The 21,489-nt window shown below is 38.0% G+C and overlaps 2 protein-coding genes across 3 annotated transcripts; both read left to right on the top strand.

Annotated features, from left to right (window-relative positions):
- The first annotated feature begins 9,143 nt into the window (after nt 1-9,143).
- On the top strand, nt 9,144-12,278 carry LOC130711556 (zinc finger protein 4-like). 2 transcript variants are annotated; one of them, XM_057561235.1, is made up of 2 exons: nt 9,144-9,416; nt 11,402-12,278. In XM_057561235.1, the coding sequence occupies exon 2, from the start codon at nt 11,474-11,476 to the stop codon at nt 12,203-12,205; it is 732 nt and encodes a 243-aa protein (XP_057417218.1). In that variant the 5' UTR covers nt 9,144-9,416; nt 11,402-11,473; the 3' UTR covers nt 12,206-12,278. The 2 variants fall into 2 exon arrangements, with proteins under 2 accessions (XP_057417218.1, XP_057417217.1); XM_057561234.1 differs by having other exon boundaries at nt 9,146-9,411.
- Nucleotides 12,279-17,416: 5,138 nt separating this feature from the next.
- Nucleotides 17,417-21,229, top strand: LOC130710608 (protein OBERON 3). The gene is made up of 2 exons (XM_057559941.1): nt 17,417-19,561; nt 20,499-21,229. The coding sequence occupies exons 1-2, from the start codon at nt 17,734-17,736 to the stop codon at nt 21,083-21,085; spliced, it is 2,415 nt and encodes an 804-aa protein (XP_057415924.1). The 5' UTR covers nt 17,417-17,733; the 3' UTR covers nt 21,086-21,229.
- Nucleotides 21,230-21,489: the final 260 nt, after the last annotated feature.

Raw genomic sequence — 21,489 nt, 5'->3', positions numbered from 1 at the left:
TCACTCGTGACGATGTTTAGTTGCAGCGAGGGCTGTGCTTGTATTGTATATTAATCGCTGTTAATCGCGATTGGGTTGAGTCTTTATTTCGACAAGTCTTTTTATTTAAACAAAACAAAAAAAAAATACCTGCTTTTTCCGCTTTATTTTATTTTGAGTTACTAAAGTGACGCCACCGAAATCGGGGTGTTACAATGTGGTATCAGAGCTTAGTCGAGTCTTTTGGGAGTCGTGGGGAATAGGTCTTCTGTGCTAGGTTGTGTGACTCTGCAAAGAGTAAAAATTGATTGTCTGCCAAGCGAATTTTTCGCTTAGAATTGTTTGAAGTTATTGCTTAATCATATTGTATAGTTATGTTAGATGCTATCTTATGATTAGTACTATCTGTTTGTTTGACTAAACAGAACATGGTGAACATGAACCAACTCGCTGGGGCAATGACTGCTATGGCTCAGGCAATGACAAATCAAACTGCGGAGAACGCTCAGTGGCGTGCTGACAAGGCTGAACGTGAGCGTCATAAGCGTGAGAGGGAGGTAGCCCTAGACCAGAATAGGGGGCTGACTGATTTCAGGCGACAGAATCCGCCCAAGTTCACGGGTGGGACTGACCCAGACAGAGCGGACCTATGGATCCAAGAGATTGAAAAGATTTTTGGGGTACTGCATACCGCCGAAGGGGCTAAGGTGGGCCTGGCAACTTATCTGCTGCTGGGCGATGCTGAGTACTGGTGGAGGGGTACCAGAGGAATGATGGAAGCAAATAATGTGGAAGTGAACTGGGTTTCATTTCGTGCTGCTTTTCTGGAGAAGTATTTTCCAGATAGTGCCCGTGACGAGCGTGAGGCACAGTTTCTGACTCTTCGTCAGGGTAGCATGTCCATTCCGGAATATGCTGCTAAGCTGGAATCGTTGGCCAAACACTTTCGATTCTTCCGCAATGGGGTCGATGAACCCTACATGTGCAAACGCTTTGTGAATGGGCTGAGGCCTGACATTGAGGACTCAGTGAAACCGTTGGGAATCATGCGCTTCCAGTCCTTGGTTGAGAAAGCCACAGAAGTGGAGTTAATGAAGAACAAGAGGTTGAATCGTGCTGGAACTGGAGGACCAGTAAGGTCAGGTCCTCAGAACTATAAAGGAAGAGGTAAATTCAAACAGAGGAGGCCGTATCAGCATCCAGAGGGGAGAAGTTTTACCCCAAGATCTTATAAGCCTTTGACTACTGCCACTCCAGGGGTAGGAAGTCAATCAGCACACCCAGAGGTGACATGTTTCAGGTGTGGAAAGAATGGACACTATGCTAATGCATGTCTGAACCAAGGGCCTCGATGTTTCAATTGCAACCAGCCAGGGCATGTGGCCGTCGATTGTAGGGCACACAAGGTGGAGCCAACTACTAATGCTGTGAAAGGAAAGCGCCCTGCTGCTGGAGGAAGAGTTTATATCATGGACTGTGAAGGAATTGAAGGTGCTAATGGGTTAATCAGAGGAGAGCGTAAGAACGATGGTAACCTTCTAACCATCCTTTCTCATTCTAGTACAATACGCTCCAATACTCTCGTAGCACATGCAACGTACCTATTTTACTTATATTGATTAAGCTTTGACCTTATAGTTATTACGCCTAATAGTACTTTATTTGACCGTTGCTCGTGTTTAAACTATAGAAGTTACATGAGGTTTAGAATAACACGTTAAGCCTAGAAAGTAGTCTTGCACCGATGCGTTTAACAAGAAGCTAGAAGCTGAAGGATGAATCTCAGAGAGATTCCGTATGGATAGTATACGTATGATGTCGAGAGTGTGTAGTTCCGTAGCGGCATCATTGAGGATTTAATATCAGGGTAATTGAAACTACTGGATGTTAGGAACTCATCGACTGTTCCAGTGGGCTTTTCTAAATCTTCACCTTCGATGTATTAGGCCTGATCAACTTAATATTGAGGGGGTGATATTCGGAATCAGAACTGGCAATGGACTTTGATAGATGGATTGGTAAGGTTGATTTGATTGGATCGAGGATTAGTTGAGTTGGGAGGTAAAGTTCGTGTGAAGTATTTGTTTGCTTGCGAAGGAGTTATAGTTTTAAGAAAAGGATATTCATTTAAGAAGTATTGAAGAATTAAAGGACATTTGAGGTCCAAACTTGGTGAAAGTTTAGGTTTAAGTCTATAATTCTTGCCTTAAGTGTTTAGGACTCAAAGTTTGTCAGGTCTTGAAACGAGAGACTAAGTATCGGATTGATTGGAGGACGATCTAGTTACAGAAATAAAGAGTTAGTATTAAGATGAATACTTGAGGTTGTTGTATGTGGACAAATTTCTTAGAGTCTAAGAATGAATGGAGCTTTGTTATGGATTTCGATGTTGCATTTTAGGGTAGCAAGTGAATTTCACTAAGTTAAGTGAGGATCTTAGGGTTAAGATTGACCTTGGGAGGTGAAAATCATGTTCGAATAGGAGAGTTAGTGGTGTTAGCATTAACGATTGTAGTTAAACCTCAGAATGTTGAGGGATCGGATGATAAAATGACTAGTTAAGTTTCCCGAAGTAAGTTATGATTTGATCTTCTAGGGAATAAGTTCGGATTTGGGGGAAGTGTTAAGGATTTTAGGTAATTGTAAAGTGGGTTGTGAATTAGTGAAGGTTGGTTTTATGGTTTGAGTAAGGGAAGTCTCGAAAAAGGGGAGGTGACAATGATGGATTGTAAGATATTGATATGATGATTAGCTTATAAGTTGCTGATGAATGGATGTTCAAAAGGGATTGGGTCTAGCGATGCACAAGGTATCAAGACTCAAGTCGAGTTTTAATTTGAATGATGACTAAGTAGAAGATTGATTTCAGGGTGCGAATAAGGATAGTTACGAAGATAGAGGTAATGATTAATGGACTAGTAGATTCCAAGGGAATTGTTCGTCTATGAGTTATAGAGCGATCGAGTTAAGTTTTGAAACATGAGTGAAGATCACAAGGACAAGTTGAACATTCACTCTGGAATGGCAGAGGTGTACGAGTTTTAAGCAGAATATCGGACGAACGAAAGTAAATGAGCAAGTGGATAAGGCTGTGCGATTGCACGGAGTGCCAACCAATATTATTTCCAATACAGAACCGACACGAGTGGTCGAGCCGGACGACATAGAGCTGAAAGATGAACTGTCTTTCGAAAACGCCGCCAATTAGCATTGGTGACACAAGGATAAAACAGTTGAGGGGAATAGAGATTGTGTTGGTGACAATCATTTGGAACAAGGACATATGCGATGCTACATGGGAGCTTAAGGAACAGATCGAAGAACAGTATCCGGAATTTCTACTGAACCGTAAGTTTCGAGGTCGAAACTTTCTTTTTGGAGGGTAGTAATGTGAGACCCAAGATTTTAAGCTTAGAATAAATTAGTGAAATTCCTTATTAACGAATAAGTTCGATGTATCGTGAAGGGAAACCTGAACAAGAGTTTATTGGATGAAATAAATTTATGAAGGAGAAGGTTCAGGAAAAGTTCAAGGATTGTATCAAAACCGATAAAAGTATAGCACGACTAACATTCGCCTAATCTTAGGTCAAAGACACTAGTAAATAGCTAATTTACACTTTAGGACGCGATGGAAACTAATTCCAAAAATCTTCAGAGAAATGTTAGAATTTCTCTTATTCGTCAGTAAACAAGTATTTCGATGCGAAACCCTGGAATGTACGAACGTCAAATTCCTATTCTCGGAAGTTTGCCGAAACGGAATCCCTGATAGTTCAAAAACCCTAAAATCGACGGACGATGAAGACTTTTTCTATTCGGAGCTTCAAATAAAGATTTCATCCGCGCAAGCCCACTCTAATCGACGTTCCGAATCTTTCTTCAGAAGGAAGTTTCTGCATCTGAGGTCAAAAGCATAAAGTGCATAAAGTGCATTTTTAAGCCGGTAAACATTAAAAACAAGCCTCGAAAACCAAAAATCATACTGATATTTCTTTGGAGAATTAGAAGATTCAGTGGGAAGAATATCGTGTCTAAAATACGTTGGAATCAGTAGGAAAAATCGGAATCGCGAAATTCTCATTTTTCTGCATTTCCCATTTCCTATATATAGTATGAAAAATGAAAAAAAAACAAAAAAATTCACAAACACACACACACGGCCGAGGGGTGCAAGGAGGAAAAAGGAAGAAGTTGATTTTCGTCGTTTCTTGCCCGATTGCTTCACCGTTCGTTGCTAATCGAAGACATCGAGGTATAGTTACTATCCCTCACTTCTGATCGTCAGATCTGTCGACTTTTTCTATGTTTTTCTGAGCTCAAAGTTTGGAGCTTTTTGTAAAACTGTCCAAATAAGCTGATTTTGGTGTCTAAACTTAATGCCCACGTGCTCTAGAGCATGAATATCCAGTTGTTTTCGACTGAATCCTGCCGAATCGTCGCAGAGGTCCAGTTTTCTGAAAATACCCATTTTCTGACAGAGGTTCCGCTTTTTGGATCAAAAACTCTCGACTGAGCTTAGCTTCAGTAGGATTAGTTGTTATAAATGTCGTTAGGATCGAGCTCATCAAATTTGTTTTTCGAAATTCTGATTTTGAGTTTCCGAGCTAAAAATAATGACCAAAATACCCCTGCGACAATTTTCGACCCGATAATTTTTCTGAGAGTTTCCCTGGCCTAGATATCGCCTAAGAATACCTAGGGATTGATTTAGATCGAAGAAAAAGTTCGAAAACCCTATTTTCTATAGTGGCCGAAACCTATTTGCTTGGGTACCGTGTCCAAAAATAATTTTTGAGTCTCTATGACCTGAGCCATTGCGTAGCTCTTTCAATTGTGGAAATTTTGGCGCCGGTTTCGTGTCATTCCGAGTTCTGTAGCTCAAGTTATGCACGTTTTAGCGAATAAAGTGTTTTTGTACAAAACCTGAATCGAGTCAAAACTCATCCATTCGGGGAAAGCCCTTCCTTTCGTGCCTAAATGTTGTACTCTGAAGCTTCTTGAGCTTAGTCGAACATTAGTTAGGATTGTTTCGACTGTATCGACTTGTGTTGATTCATTATTGCTTTGTTTGCTCAAAGGTTCAATTGTGGAAACCTTGGGATTGACTGAACAAGCTTGTGAGGGAGACCTACACCGCGAGACTGGAACAACTCGAGGTGAGGGCAACTTACTTACTAGCTATTTTTGTGTGTAGGCGTCGATAAATTCGACTTGAATGTATTGTGATCGTGAGTGGCAACTCACCGTTATTAGTTAATGACCTAGAGTCGACTTGTTCGACTTATTTGTTAAATTCTGCACAAATATTGCATGAACTGTTCTGAAAAATGTTTTCTAGAGGCTTCGACCGAGTGAACTTATATGAGACGTGTGTCTCCGTTTTCTGAGAGGCTTCGGCCGTTTACTGGTTTCTGTCTTATCGCTTTCTAGTGGACATGACAGGGTTATGTTTTGCAGCACTGCATTAATGTTTCATCGCTCAATAGAGCTTGATTTATTTGTGTTTAAGATTAAAATGTGCTGACTGTATTCGTGCATTTAATGCGACTTTCGGAGTGTGGATTACACTTATCTTCGTCATGGCAATGACGAGTTTGTTTTGGGAATGTTTGATAGGTCGAACCAAGGTTCGAGCCTTTATTGTTTTAGGAATCGAGACCTTCCCGGGGAATTACTTGGGTTTATTGGGATCTATTACTTATAGAGTTTTGAAACAAACGAAATCAGAACTTGATTTGTAAATGAAATTCATAATACACTAATCAAAGATAGAACACTTTTAAATAATGATGATAACCTCTTGGAAAAGACTTAGGATGTGAAAATGGTTTGGAAAACGGGAAGGGTCGACAATCTAAGTGTGAGGAAAACTTTGAGTGCGATAGCACCTTTTGTTCCTTTAGTGGTTTATCTAGCCATCCAAAGGATGAGCCTGGGATGATTGGAAAGCCCCCAAGTGCGAGTGCACCATCTTTGCTCATTGAGCAGCCTTTCGCCATCGAGCTGATGAGCCTGAGTAAATTGAAAAGTCACTGAGTGCGAGCAGCATTCTCCTTGTTCGTTGAACAGTCCATTTGACCATCGAGCTGGTGAGTCAAAGTAACTTGAAAAGTCACTGAATGCCAGATGCATTCTTTTGCTCGTTGAGCAGTTTGTTTGGCCATCGTGACGGTGAGCCCAAGTGACTAGTAAAGTTACCAAATGCGATTAGCACTTCTTTGTTTACCTTAGAGTATTGTAGAGACAATGTACTCTAGCTAGACACGCGTGCCTTGGTGAGGACGATTCGTTGTTTGGCTAACCATATTGCATTCATGCATACATTTCTTGGAAAGTGTGCTGCTTTCCGAAGGACGATCTCAGATCGGACTTCAACGGAGCTTGATGCCCCAAATGGAGCGTGCTGCTTCACAGGAGCGTGCTGCTTCATAAAAGCGAGGTGCTTTAGCGAAGCGAGGTGCTTGGCTTGTCCCATCCATCGAGATGGTGACATTTTATCCGGATCATCTTTTGAGCATGACATTGCACTGGCACGCCATGCACCTAACCATACTTGTGAATGTTATTGTGATTTGTTGTTGATAAACATCGTTATATATATCTTGATGATTTTATGTTGATAAACATGCTATGTATCAACCTTAGGGTAGGCAATACATGACTTATAAGTATATATACAACATATATATACCCCCTTTATCACATGTTGTTTGTATTATCTATTTTATTCCGTGAGTTGACCCTAGCGCCTTGGCTTTGTGTGTATGTTTGTGTTTGGGCGGTCGGCCTGCTGCCAGGCGTCCGTCAGCCGGTTCATGATGATTCGTTGTGCGGGAAAGACCCGGAGCGTAATGACTATTACTGAAGCTTTCGACGAGGACCCGGACTTCAGGCCTGATCGAGGAAGGGTCGATGAAAGTAGTGTGGGTTATGGGTGGTTAGAGTCTTTGAGATGGTTGTTAGAGTCATAGCTCTGATTGTCATTCCTTATTTTGGGGCAGGGCAGGTCCCCGACTATTAGCTTTTCATGTGATTCCCTTCCATGAGGATCACAGGGAGTTTGTCGGACGTAGGAAGTCTTTTGAGGCCGTTTTGGGCCGACTTACTTTCGTTGGAGGACTGTACTCAGAATACTTAACCTTTGTTTTAGTTTGTACATATTTGCCCACGGGCACTACCTTTCCGTCACTGGAGGTCACTCGTGACGATGTTTAGTTGCAGCGAGGGCTGTGCTTGTATTGTATATTAATCGCTGTTAATCGCGATTGGGTTGAGTCTTTATTTCGACAAGTCTTTTTATTTAAACAAAACAAAAAAAAAAATACCTGCTTTTTCCGCTTTATTTTATTTTGAGTTACTAAAGTGACGCCACCGAAATCGGGGTGTTACATCCCTCACCAGCAATCCATGATATTCATCACTTCATCTTCTTCTTTTTCATCATCATTATCATGGATCCATGAAAATATCAACAACAACAAACCCAGTAACACACATAGAGACAGCTACAAAATCAAAAATTGATTTTATTCATCAACTTTTTAACAAAACAAAATTGATTTCCAAGAAATAACATAAGAACCCAGACTCATCCTCCACACCTCACGCGCCTCCACCAACCAACTCACGAGCCTCCACCCAAACGCCAAGAAATCCACCATCCCACCAGATCTGCCCCTCCGATTCCGACCTTGCCTCTTCCTCCGCGGTTGCCACCCCCTACCCCGCCGCCGATGCTTCTCCATCACAGACATAAGCTCAATCTCCATCCCCAACAGACCCATATCAACAACACTCAACCTCCCGTGTGGCAACTCCAATTCCCCATCCCCACCGCGAATCCGATCTCCCACAGTCCCACCATGCTCCTTCTCCTTCTTCAACCTGGGTTTTCATTGCTTTTGGGTTTCGAAGCTGGAGCAAGGTCGAAACTTGAACACCACCCAGGTTAGCAAGCATCGTGCATAGGGTTTTGGGTTTGGTTGATTTCTGGATCGATTGAAACGTTGTCTCCTCCTTCGACAACGGCGGTGCAGAGCTCTTCTACCAGTCCAACGCGCGTTGATGATGGCGGAGTCCACCTGTTTCTGAATAGATCTTTTGCTATTTTTGCAAAAGATCTTTGTTCATGTAAGATCTGGTTTCTTCTAGGTTATGGGTATTTATAGTTTAGGGATTTTTTGGTCTGCTTTGACATGGGTTTCAAATAGAAGCAGTTCTGAGTCGGTGATCAAAGTAGACCTGCAAGGAACCGAAGCAGCTCGCAAAGCGCGAGAAACTGAACATCTGGGTCGGTTTTTGGGGTTGGATATTTTGTCTCTTGTCCATAACAACATCGAGATATAACAGGGAATTGAATTGCTCTTCTTTCTGAATCTACCCATAGTCTGAACCAAGTTGGAATCGTTATATGGATTTGGTGGGGTTTCGGTGGTGGTGGTGAGAGAGGGGGGGGGGGGGGTTGATGGTTGTGGGTTTCTGGGTGAAGAAGATTTTTTGATGATCTGGGTTGAAATCATAAATTTGATGCAATAATGGTTTCTGTAATTGAGATTCAGGAAGGTTGTGGGGGGTAGTGGTTGTTGGGTGGGAGGAAGTAAAGAAGAAGATGAACTGATCCAATTAGCTTAAATCATACATTAACATTCACTAATTATATAACTAATTATACTATGATATATTAATTATTTTATTTTTGAAAAATTACAAATTACCTGCAAAACCTGCAGTAGCAAGTCAAAAGCAGGTGGTGCAACTATAGATCATAAAAAAGTGGTCCATAGTAAACGGCTCCATTTATTATCATAACCTTTCATAGATGTAGACAAACACACTCACATACCCTAATTAGCCCCTTTATTATCACCTACATCTAAATTTGTTATTAAAGTTTTTTTTTATAAGAGGAAGACATTAAAGTATATTTTTAAATGCATGTATTAATATTAAGCATAACTGTTAGAAGTCTCACATTGACTACAGATAGATAGATAGAACATAGATAGTCTTTATAAGGGTAGTGCAAACCTTAACTCTTAAACTAGCTTTTGAGGTGAGTTAATCCTACCTAATTCTAATATCTTGTATAGCTTCAACATTATAACAGTAACATAATCCAATCAATCAGTGCCGCCACTGCCAAACACAATCTCAAAATTCGACAAAAGCAAGTGCCTTTCATTTCATAGCTATACTCTATTACATGTTTTGTTATCTGACTCACTGTCCCCCACCATACTCTTCTTTCTCTCTCCTCTGCTATCCCATCTCTCTCTCTGTCTTTCACTTCTTTGATTTCTGCAATCTTATCTCCTTTTAGACACTCACTCCCCCTTTATTATGCTAAAAAAAGCATGCTACCCTCTGTTCTTGTTAGCTGATTCTCACTGAAGAACCCTCCATCGTACTGTACTCTGCTATGTTTTGTAGGTAAGGTACCTCTCTTTTCACCCATCTCATCACCTAAAGTAAGCAATTTTTCAGGCCTTCTTCTGCTGCTAATTTCCCAGCCTATTTCACGCTTTTTGTTTTGTTTTGTTCTTATTTATTTGTTTGTTTTTGTAGCTTCTTGAAGCTGAATTTAGCTTGCAAGTAAAAAAATAGTACTAATGTTGAGGATTTTGTGTGTTTTTCTTACTAATTGAGTGTTTACACTTTACAGTCTTTTATGTATCTGTTTGATTTCCATGTTTTGTAGCAGTCTTTTCTTTAGGGGGTTAGTTTGTCCATTGCAAATGTGTTTTAGTAAGAGTGTGTGATTTCAATTGATGAGTGATGGAGGAATTACTTGGTTAACCTCTGGAGATAATTTACTTCTATTCTAAGCATGGCAGAGTTGAATTTCTCAAACTTCTGGGTATAACCAAGGTTATAAATTGCTAGTCGCAATTGTGATTATGTCGTGAAATTGCAAACAAATACAAGTTGATGTGACTACAATTGCAGGTTGAAATGCCTTGCTTCCGCAATTGCAGTTGCAATTTAAAACCTCATGGTGGACAACCTTCTTTGAGTGTTTAGTTTAACCTATCGGATTTAAATAACAAGATTTTGCCATCTTATGCTTAATTTTATCTTGAAGTATCTCCTGAAACCTTCTGCTATGAGTATTTTTATTTCACTATAATTAAAATTTGCATCTGCCTTTGCCAGCAAATAAAGGATGTAAATTCATGATTTAGGAGATAAGAATGAAGTGTGAATGCTATATATGGTGTTTGAAACCATGGAATGTCATATGCTTTTTGTTGTGACCAAATAAATCCCCTTGAGGTGTATCTATTCATATGCTCATAAAAATTTTACAGAACAAGAGATGGGCACATGACATCTAACCAGCATCTATGATGATAATTGGCTTTTAAGCAATCATGGGTTAATGTTTTGTAAGCCTGCAACAATGACCTCTAACATGAGTAGACAGGTGAACAATTAACTGACCACAGTGACTGGTAATTGATGAGCTCCTTGAGAGTATGGGTTCAACCAGCTAATGGTGATTGGTAGTAGAATAGGGTAGTGGTTTAAGATAACAAATCATGGTATAGTTCTTGAAATCATTCTGTAAAATAGGGTCTACAATGTATCCTTACAATAGTTGTTACCTTGGACAGTTTTTTTTATTGAAATAAAATGTATCCTTCTATTCCCTGCTCTTATTTTGATTAATGCTGAGACTAGATAAAGAGGTATCATAAATGTAGAAGGGATAGACTACAGGAAATGAAGACTGGTTCACTTTGGAAGAAAACCTTGAAGTGAAACTAACTATTGAATGTTGTTAACATGTTCAGATCAGTTTATCTTTTCTCAAAATCAATTCTGACACTATAAAGCTACTCAGAAAAACTTCTTCTCCAAAATTGATTCTGAATTTAGAATAATTCTAGAAGGATTACCATACGATATAAAGAGATGAGTTAGGAAAAATATCAAATAAAAAAGGCATGAGAGTTAATGCAGTTTGAGCTTACATCGGCTGATTTGTTGCTTTTATTTTGTCAACACAAATTCTATTGGGGGAAAATGACTGAATATATGTACTATGGGGTAACAGTTTCCATTAATATTTTGTTTTCCGTAACAAACATCATCACTTTTCTTAAATAACCAGACAAAGTCAGCTGCAATTTCTGTTTTTTATGTGCATTATGTAGCTTTACATTCTTAAAGGATAAAATTATGATATTAAAACATGCATGACACAGGGTAGCACAATTACATTGGAAGCAAATGTGATATGTTTTCTACCATTAGACTATCTTAACAGAGGTTATGACCCTGATTTAATTAACAGTGAAGTTGTCTTAATACTAGTTGATTGCATATTGTTAATACTAGAATTTTGTATGTTCCATTTACATCCATAAACCAAATTCTCTACTTCACATAGAAAATGATGTATCTCATCATAATGCAGGTGAAGGATTTGTTCACCTTCATCCAATTGCCTTCTGAAAAAGAAGTCAACTCTTATCAGATTCATATAAACATGGTGACTCCAAACTTGAACTTGGAACCTGAAAATCATTCAGAAGGCTCAAGTGCATCCTTGCAAGAACCATCCCATGATCTTACCATGGACAGTGCTACTACTTCTTCTAGTCTCACAAAGGCTGAACCTGATCCAAATTCTGTTACCCTTGACTTAACACTCAAATTCAGCCACAATGAAGGTGAGTTGAAGGATTCAAGTGATGCAACCAATGAAATTGGAGCTGAAGCTCATGCTACGCCATCAGCAACTCCAAGAACTTTCTCTTGTAATTACTGCAGGCGAAAATTCTTCAGCTCACAAGCGCTGGGGGGTCACCAGAATGCTCACAAAAGGGAGAGGACGATGGCGAAGCGGGCGATGCGAATGGGGATGTTCACTGAAAGGTATGCTAGCTTGGCATCTCTACCTCTCCATGGTTCGCCTTTTCGATCTCTCGGTATCGAAGCTCATGCTGCAATGCACCAGAGACACATGCCGTCGTCATCATCTCTGAGGGCTCCTGATATGAGAGCTGGTGCAAAATTTGAGAGAAACCACCATTTTGGATCACTGGTTTCCATGGAAGATGATGATCTTGGATATTTTTGGCCTGGAAGTTTCAGACAGGTGGATCGGGGAGGTGGTGTTAAACTCGGACAATCTCATAGTTCTAATGGTAGTTTTGTTCCAATGGCACCTCCATCACAACAAGCATCTACATCACCTGATCTCACATTAAAGCTATAAGATTTGTAAAATGGTAGAGACACATGTAAGCCACTCATGAAGTAATAAATTGGTGTATGGGCGTGTTTGGTCACCAGTTTTCCCCGATGCAAACGGATATGTGCACACACTTCAAAATAAAAAGTGAATCTGACTCTTCTTAGATTAAGTTGAAAGTCGGTTCACATACATTCAACTCGTATCCAAACACGTGACTATGTAAGGGGCTTAATGAGGGTGTTGGGTGGGCGTATCATTTATGTTAGAATTTTTGTATTTGATTTCTTCTATTTAGACATGAAATTGTTAATTATTAGAGAGGCTGCAATGTATAGTGAGATCAATGTGTATTTCCAATGGGAATTTTAGATTATTTAGTTTTGTATGATGAATATTGTAGCTATGTGGCCCTATAAGTTTCAGAAGACAGATTGAATGTTAGTATGTTGGTTTGTGATAAAGAATCGTGAACTCTTAAGCTATGAATATATATTTTTTGCCGTCCTCAGAACTTGACTTTGTGTTATAGCCTATTATAGGCTTTAAATTGTTGTGAAGCCTATGCCAATCGATGATGGAGGCATCGTTGTCCTTAAAAAAATATTCATAAAAATTCTGTATACAATGTATTTCTAGCTACTTCGACAAGGTTAGACCTTTCTTTAAGGATGCTTAGCAAGATGTTTGCTCGCAAAATGCTAATTAATTTTTCTCCAAATTAATCAGGTCCTGGTGGTTCTAGATTGTCACCCATGTTCTAGTGGACAATTTAAGGTTTAATTGTCTATGAGGGCATTTCCTCTGGTACAAGCAAATTTTTTTTGGGTCAAATACAGTAGTGACATGTACCAGTAGGAAAATTACACTTGGATTATTTATTAGTAATATTGTGTACTTCTTGAAACTCTGAATCAATCCTATACGTTTATTGTAATTATAAACTAAAATGAGGTTAGTTTTTACACCTTGTTTCAGATTTGTTCATCTTGTTTCACTTTTTTCACCTTCTTTTCATTTTGCATATGGTTTTAGGGTTTTTCTCTTCTTCCAAGCTTTTTGCCTCACCTTCTCGGTTCGTTATGTTCTTCCCTTCACCTCTAGTTTTCGAATTGTGATCAATATGTTTTGTTTTGTGGGCAAATTTATTCAATCTGCATCGAGTTCGTGGATTTGAACTCCATAGAAAGGGGATTTAAATATCCGTGCAAGCTCTAACTTGTAGTTGGAGACTTTCCGGCCATCGAATCCTATTAAATCGAGGAAGTTGGAGGAATTTATTTAGGTTAAAGTGATGCTCATAGAGTCATGGTAGGCTTTTTACAGAGAAATTTTAATTTGCCAGGTGCTTTAAGGGTACTAAATTTGCAGGGATGATTTTTCTCTGGGCAGAATTTTATGTATGGAATATCTTTCTTAATATTATTTATTTCTCTGGCAAAAAAAAAGATTGATCATGATTCGGTCTATAAATTATAATGAAAAGATGATTTACATACATAATTATTAAAAAGGTTGAGGACATATTTAGTAAGCTATAATTCAACTGGGGTCATAACATGAATAGTCTAAAATAAGATCTAGTCAGCACTTGTCATATTAAGTGTCCATACATTAATGATACATCTCACTCCTGTAACTTACACTCACCTGAATTTATGGGCACTCAAGTATGCACCGTCTATGAGTATCAAAGGATGCCAAATTTATTATGGTGGTGCAAAGAATCTGCATAACACATATGATTAAGGACAAACAAAGTAATACATGAGCTTGACCAAAATAAAAAAGTCATACTAGCTGAGAGTGTATTTCCACCTAAAAATTCATGTTGAACTAGGCCTTGCTAGTCTAAATAAAGGAAGAGATGGGCTTAAAGCCCGTCGACAAAAAAGTGAAAAAGGAAGAAAGGAGCACAAATAAGTAAAGTAAAGGGTTTAGTGAAAATTTGTTAAATTTTGAAGGATTATGTATGATATGAGGATTAGGGTTTAAAGAGGTAAGAAATTGGATTTTTAAAATTTTTGTAATTCAAATTTAATATTCTAATTAGTGGGCTTTCATGGGAATAACGTCTACGATAATTAAATTGATTCAATTTGTGAAAAAATTCTTAGTAAACGAAAATTTGAGAGTTTTAAACAAAGTGATAATGAAATGGGGACTTATTTGGGCAACAATTGAAAAAATTAAAGACTAAACTAAATCTGCTCTAAAAATTATTAGGGAACTAAAGTCACTCATTGTCAACACTTGAGAAACTAAAGTGCAATTATACCTTTTTAATTTAAAAAAAAAAAACATGTTTGAAATTTAATTTTAAAACATCTCAAATTAATTTTCTGATGTACCAAAAAAAATCTCAAATTAACCTAATTAATAAATGATTATCTTAATAATAATTTTCAAATACCTTATGATATTTACTTTGAATAAAGATATTAAATTTTTGCATCAATATGGTTACGATTCATGGGCTGTACGTATGAATAAACATTGGTTAGAAGAGACCTACCTATTTAATGTGATCTCAGAGCCTCGAGAGATTATGCTCATGACTACCCACTGTGAGAATACCATAGGAAACCAAAAAAACAACAATAAAAACAATAGAATTCTTCAAATGTGCTCACGGCGAAATTTTGGGCATCCTTTCTGCCATCCAAATGGCTTGGGACCTGAAGGCAACCAAGGTCATCATCAAAAGCAACTCCTCCACAGCTATCAAGCTAATATTGGAAGGCTGCCATAGCCACCACCACCCCTATGCCTCCTTCGTTTTCAAGACCCAAACTTGGAAGTCGAAGCATTGGTCCCTCAAGTTCTCCCATGTCAGATGGGAACGCGGATTTCCTAGCAAACCATGGTCACACCTTCGATCCTGTAATACATTTCTTCCAAACTCCTCCTTGAGGTTGTAGTCTTCTTCTTTTTGGAGACCGATCGGGAGCTGCTTTCCCTGGGATGGTCTTAGTGTAGTTTCGGGGCTTGCCCCACATTGTCACAAAAAAAAACATTAATAAAAACAATAGAAAAAAATATAGGAGGATTACTCCCCCAGCAAAAAGGCTCCTAAAAATCAGCTAGTAAAAGTATAGTGGGTCTAACTAAAAGAAACTTCATGCAACTCACTTTCAACTTATTGTAAAATTTAAAAGTCACCCCCCCAATGGTGTGTTTTTTTTCATTGAATTTTCGACCTAGAAATACAAACGGTCACTTTTAAGTTTTAACAACAATAACCAGCACTCATTAGATAAATTTACTTTTATTTATTCATTTTCATCTTATTTAATTTTTTATAAATAAAAATGGTAAAAACCTTAAAGATAAAAACAACAGTAATTTGCGGGTGAAAAGTTTCACCATCCAGTCCAATCCGATTCCGAAATTGATGTCTCTATACAATTATGAATTATCCATATCCTTATCCTTATTAAAAACAGTCGAGTGAGAATTACGATCCTTGATTAAATGTGTTATCAAGTCGAGTATTTATGAGGAATTTGTTGTATTATTAGCAGTTTCCTATTCGAATTAAATCCAACTGAGTTTACATACCAACAAAAGTGTCAGAGCGTTGGGCAGCTTTGACTTTAAACGCGGTAAGGAAGTAACGTGCTATTTTCCTTTCATTTTTGAGCTTCCTGGCTTGTTCATGCTCATATAATTCATTATTTTAAAAATGCACTAAATTAGGTGTTTGTCATCAAATCAAAATATGTATACAAACCATAATCTTTGTTTATTACTTTTTCAGTTAAGGTACAAATGATAAAAGAATAATTAATGTTACATTGAATGTTTAAAAGCGACAAGTAAAAATAAACCTTTTCTTAATATAGTACTAACTGATAAATAAATAAAAGGCTTAAAAGCATTTCATGCCCCTGATGTATGATGATCGTGCAAAAGTCGCCCCTACTCTTTTTTCATCTACATTTGTACCCTTCATATTTCTAAAAAGTGCACCGAATGCCCCTATGTCACTTTGACGTTAAAAAATGGGTCACGTCAACGTCCTACGTGGTGTGACATGTCATTAAATAAAAAAAGAACTTGGGAAAATGGGGGGGGGGAGATTCAAACCCAAGACCTTGAACAAACAAAACACACACTTTACCAGTTGAGCTACACAACCAATTTGTTATATCATGACCAAAGTTTTATTTATATTATACTCATTCATCATCATCTTCATAGTCTCATCATTTTCTTCATCATCTTCATCCTCAACTACATTAAAATCCTTATTTTTCCATCTCCAGAGTGACGGAGGGGCATTCGGTGCACTTTTTAGAAACATGAAGGGTACAAACGTAGACGAAAAAAGAGTAGGAGCGACTTTTGCACAATCATGATACATCAGGGGCATGAAATGCTTTTAAGCCTAAATAAAAAGAATGAGGGGGATATTTGTTTTGCAGTGGAGCTATCCAATGAATGACGGTTTACCCAAAGTAAGTTTATTTCCTTTTGAGACAAAAAGAGCTTTGACAATTGAAAATTTTCCATTAGAACAATATTAAACAAACCTATCTTAATTCTTAAGGTTAATTTATTTACCGACACATATATTATAAATATCTTTCTACGTAAATCATAATCAACTAATTGGTGAAAATTGTGAAAAGTGAAAATATGAGGTAATAGTTAAGAAATATAATATTAAATGAGAGCATGATAAATAAAAGAAAATGAGATAAAATACTTTAAATTTGTAAAACAACAATACTTTTAGAATAAAACATAAAAGCTAAAATAAGAATAGTTTTGAAACGGAAGGAATATGATCTTACGTGACATTTTCAAAGATATTTGACTATTAATTACTTATTAATTAGGCCTAATTAAGTGTATTTAGTGGCCAGTTTTTGTCCTCTTACCAAAGTCACAAGAAAGAGTAAATACCCACGATACAATATTAATGATAACATTAATAACTATTAAATTACTATTTAGGAAAGGAAATGTAACCGAAAGAACAATAAACAATAAGCTTAAGTAGATATTGTCGGTTAAAGTGATACATGTTTGACTTTTCTTATATAAAGGAGTATTGAATTAGAGTTTCGTAGATGACAAAACTCAATTTAAAGAGTTAGCCCAACAATAACATTAAATATATCGGCTCGAACATGATTATTTTCGAATCAAGAAAATAGTAAGCAGAAGATGTTTGTGGATTAGAACAAAATAAAAAGTCCTACTACTTGCAGTTGAGAAGAAAACCAGAAGTTGCAGTCAAAAAAGAGGATCTCTCTCCACTTGAGAGCAATTCTCTCCATTTTCAAGGGATAAGACTGTCATTCCCAAATGCAGAAAAGCATCGCCGTTTTTGCATAAACAATGTGAACACATGAAAACTCAAAATCCAGCCGTTGCTTCTTCCTGTGCTGCAATCATGTCTCTGTCTCTGTGTTTCTCAATAACCAAACCAATCCAACATCAAACTTGAGATTCTCAAAATCATATAGCCTTGGTTTTCTCTCTGTCTCTTCTCTTTCTTTGTGAAATCTCTCTCTCTTTCTCTCTGTGTTGTTCATTTGACCATGATTGGAAGTAAAGATCTTCCTCATGGTGGTGTTGACTCAGAGGGTGAGAACTCCAGAAACAACCTCTCAAGACACAATTTTGAGCCTAGAAAGGACTACCCAGATGAAAAACTAGGATACCCAGAAAACAAAGGTGTTGAATTTCTCAGAGATTCAATGATGGGTAGTGGTGGTGGTGGTGGAAGCTCAGGGTTTCAAGAACTCACCCTCAGCTACCTTTGTGATAGCTCCAAATTGAATCTTGCTGATCCTGGTGGTAAAAGCTTGCTGAATTCCTTGACACACAAAGGTAAAGAGGTTGTTGTTTCTGAGGTTGCAAATCAAGATGGGAAATGGGTGGAGAGAGATTTTCTTAGCTTGAGTGAAACCAGAGAGGATTCATCAAAGCGATCTCTTGAGGAAGATGATGTTGAGAGGGGGAGTAACAGGGAGAAGAAGCCAAAAATGGAGACACTGAATCTATCTCTTGCTTTGCCTGATGTGTCACTTTCTCTCACAGCTTCAAACGCCTTGCAGAACATTGATCATCACCAACAACAACAACAACCTGTGAGGACTGTGCCTAATAGGCCATCAACTACACATACTTCTTATTCAAATGATTACACTGCAGCTTCTTTGTCTTACTCTTATTCCCACCAATTCTCACACAACCCAAGTTGCTCTCTCACCCGCAATTCAACTGAGAATTTTGAGTATTCAATGAGCAAAGATAACCAAATTTGGAATTGTGGGGAAGGGACTAATGGGTCTGTTCATAGCAGGTTCAAGCCAGTAGGAGATGGGGTTGGTTTCTCCAATCATGGTGGTGGTGTTCTCAGTTCTTTCATGCAAGGTAATAGTCAGTATAAAACTAATAGTTCAGATACTCATTCTTTTTTCCCTTCAGAATTGCCTGCAAGACCAAGATTTGAAGCTCAGTCAGGGGATTCAAGGGGGAGGAATTCTGAGAATCTGAGAGTCTTGGAAAGCTTAGATGGTGGGAAGATGAGGAAAATTTCTAGACCTGAGAGAATTGTGAGGGAAATTGTTTCAGAGTCTATACCAGTCATGGCATTGACAATTCCTGAGCTTACTGATGATGTCATAGCATCAACAAAGGAATACTTGAAGAATCTCATTGAGAAGCCTGAGAAGAAAGATGAATTGGTTAGCCTTCAAAACAGGCTTGAGAGAAGATCTGATCTTACCAAGGAGACTCTTACAAAGTGTAGTAAATTGCAATTGGAGATTTTAGTCACTGTGAAGATGGGGTTGACAAGCTTCTTATCTGGAAAAGTTCATTTGTCTGAGATGGTGGAGATTTTCTTGTATAGGAGATGTAGAAATGTGACCTGCAAGCACTTGCTTCCTGTTGATGACTGTGACTGCAAGATTTGCTCAGGGAACAAAGGGTTTTGCAGCTCTTGCATGTGTCCTGTTTGTTTGAACTTTGATTGTGCAAGCAACACTTGTAGTTGGATTGGTTGTGATGTTTGTTCTCACTGGTGCCATGCTGCTTGTGGTATTCAGAGGAACCTCATCAAGCCTGGGCCTAGCTTGAAGGGGCCTTCAGGGACCACAGAGATGCAGTTTCATTGTATTGGCTGTGGACATGCCTCGGAAATGTTCGGGTTTGTTAAAGATGTGTTCTTGTGTTGTGCAAAGGATTGGGGGCTTGAAACCTTGATGAAAGAGTTTGACTATGTGAGGAGGATTTTCAGGGGAAGCGAAGATCGCAAAGGGAAGGAATTACATTATAAAACTGATGACATGCTGTTAAAGCTTCAAACTAAAATGGTGTCTCCTTCAGATGCCTCCAACTACATCATTCAATTTTTCAGCTGTAAGTGTCTGGACTCTGGACTATGGTCTTTCCTTTTTACATTCAAATTTATGTGTTTATTTGCCTCATACAGCATTAGAATGGTGATGATGCACTATGAATAAATCATAATTTGCTTAGTCTTAGAACCAATTCATTTTATTCAATGGATTAAGTAAATCCCTTGATGTGTTAAATTTCAGCTCTTAACCTTTATATTACTGTACTTAACATTCACCTGATATCAAGGGTTTGGTTTATCATCATTTGGTTATTAGAAGTGAGTAAAAAACCAGTGGTCTTTTTTTTATGATTTGGTAGGATGGTGAATAAGTGACTTGATGTGGTGGGAAAGCATTATATTGATAAATGTGTTGTGCTTCTGAGAGATAAGATATACAATATGTCACAGATTGATAAAATTAGAAAACCCAATGCATTATGCTCTTTGATGCATATTACTCATTGAACTTGGAGCCCCATTGAGCATCCATGCCTATTTCCATCTTTTTCCTACCTGGTTAAGATATTTACATCTCAGCATTGGTATTTGAATTTGAAGTGTTTCACTGAGACAAGATGTATTGAAAGAATGTCATTAGTTTCTGAGAACTGCAGCAGTTATCATTATTACTGCTTTCATCCATTTTCATTACATCATAGAGGAATAGTGGAGGAACTGGAAAGATGTATATAAACCTGAGTTGCTTGTAAGGCACAGTTGCAAGCTCTTTGGTTTTGTTGAATGTGTCTGATGAAATAATTCAAACCACACATGACTCTGATTATTTTATTACACATCCTCTTGTATAGAAGGCCTTTTCCTGCTTTAGCTTGGTTCTTGCTATTTGCTAAGCGTTTTGTGATAAGTTCTTGTTTGATTTAATTAATTAGATTATTAACATTGAAATCTGATATCTAACTATTGAGAGATGCTTTTATTTTTTTCGATAAATAGATGCGGACAGCATGCCGAATTTTCCCGCTTCTGGTATTTCCTCAAAGGATTTGACAGCCTCTCAAGCTAACCTTCCAAAGGACACACCATCTCTTTCAAAATCTAACTCTCTAGTACCAAGCTACGCTTATGACTTGAGCTATTCGAGGTCACATTCTGATGCCGTGACCAATGATCTTCATCAGAAAGACCTCAAAGCTTCCCTATTAAGTGAAGCAAAAAGTGATGCCGATATCCAATTGGCGGCCTTATTGAGAAGAGGCGGTGTTGAGAATTTGGAGAGCATCGTGCGGATAAAGGAGGCCGAAGCCAAAATGTTCCAAACCAAGGCGGACGAAGCAAGGAGAGAGGCAGAAGGGTTCCAGAAGATGATCAGGACAAAGACTGCACAGATGGAGGATGAGTATGCTGCAAAGCTTGGTAAACTCTGTTTGCACGATACTGAGGAAACGCAGAGGAAGAAACTGGATGAGGTGAAAGTCTTGGAGAGTTCCTATGTTGATTATTATAAAATGAAAAAGAGAATGCAAGATGAGATTGACGGTTTGTTGCAGAGAATGGAGGCAACAAAGCAGCAATGGGTTTGAATTTGATTATTTTTTGCTGTTTTTCTTGTGTTTTCGAGGATGCTGCTAAAAATGTGTGTAATTTATTGATCTGATTATATGGTGTTCTGGTTGTTTCCAGAATCAATTATTTTCAATTGTAAAATCGAAGTTTTTGGCATTTAATCTTTCTTTCATAATTTGAGAGGTCATACATACGAAACTTATGAGCAAGTTGTGCAAGAGCTTTGCACTTGCATTTGAGAAAACATCTTAATTAAGCGTTTATGACGATAAGCATTTATTGCATAACTCAGCATAAGTGTTTATCGCATAAACTTTATTGAAATATGCTGAAAATAATTAAGCATAAACTCTCTTTTTTTATAACGGTTAAACATAAATTCTTATTTGAAAGCAAATTTGAACAATTTATGAAAAAGAAA

Source organism: Lotus japonicus, chromosome 4 (assembly GCF_012489685.1).
Source record: "Lotus japonicus ecotype B-129 chromosome 4, LjGifu_v1.2".
NCBI classification, from domain to species: Eukaryota; Viridiplantae; Streptophyta; class Magnoliopsida; order Fabales; family Fabaceae; genus Lotus; species Lotus japonicus.
This window is presented reverse-complemented; position numbering and strand designations above follow the sequence as displayed.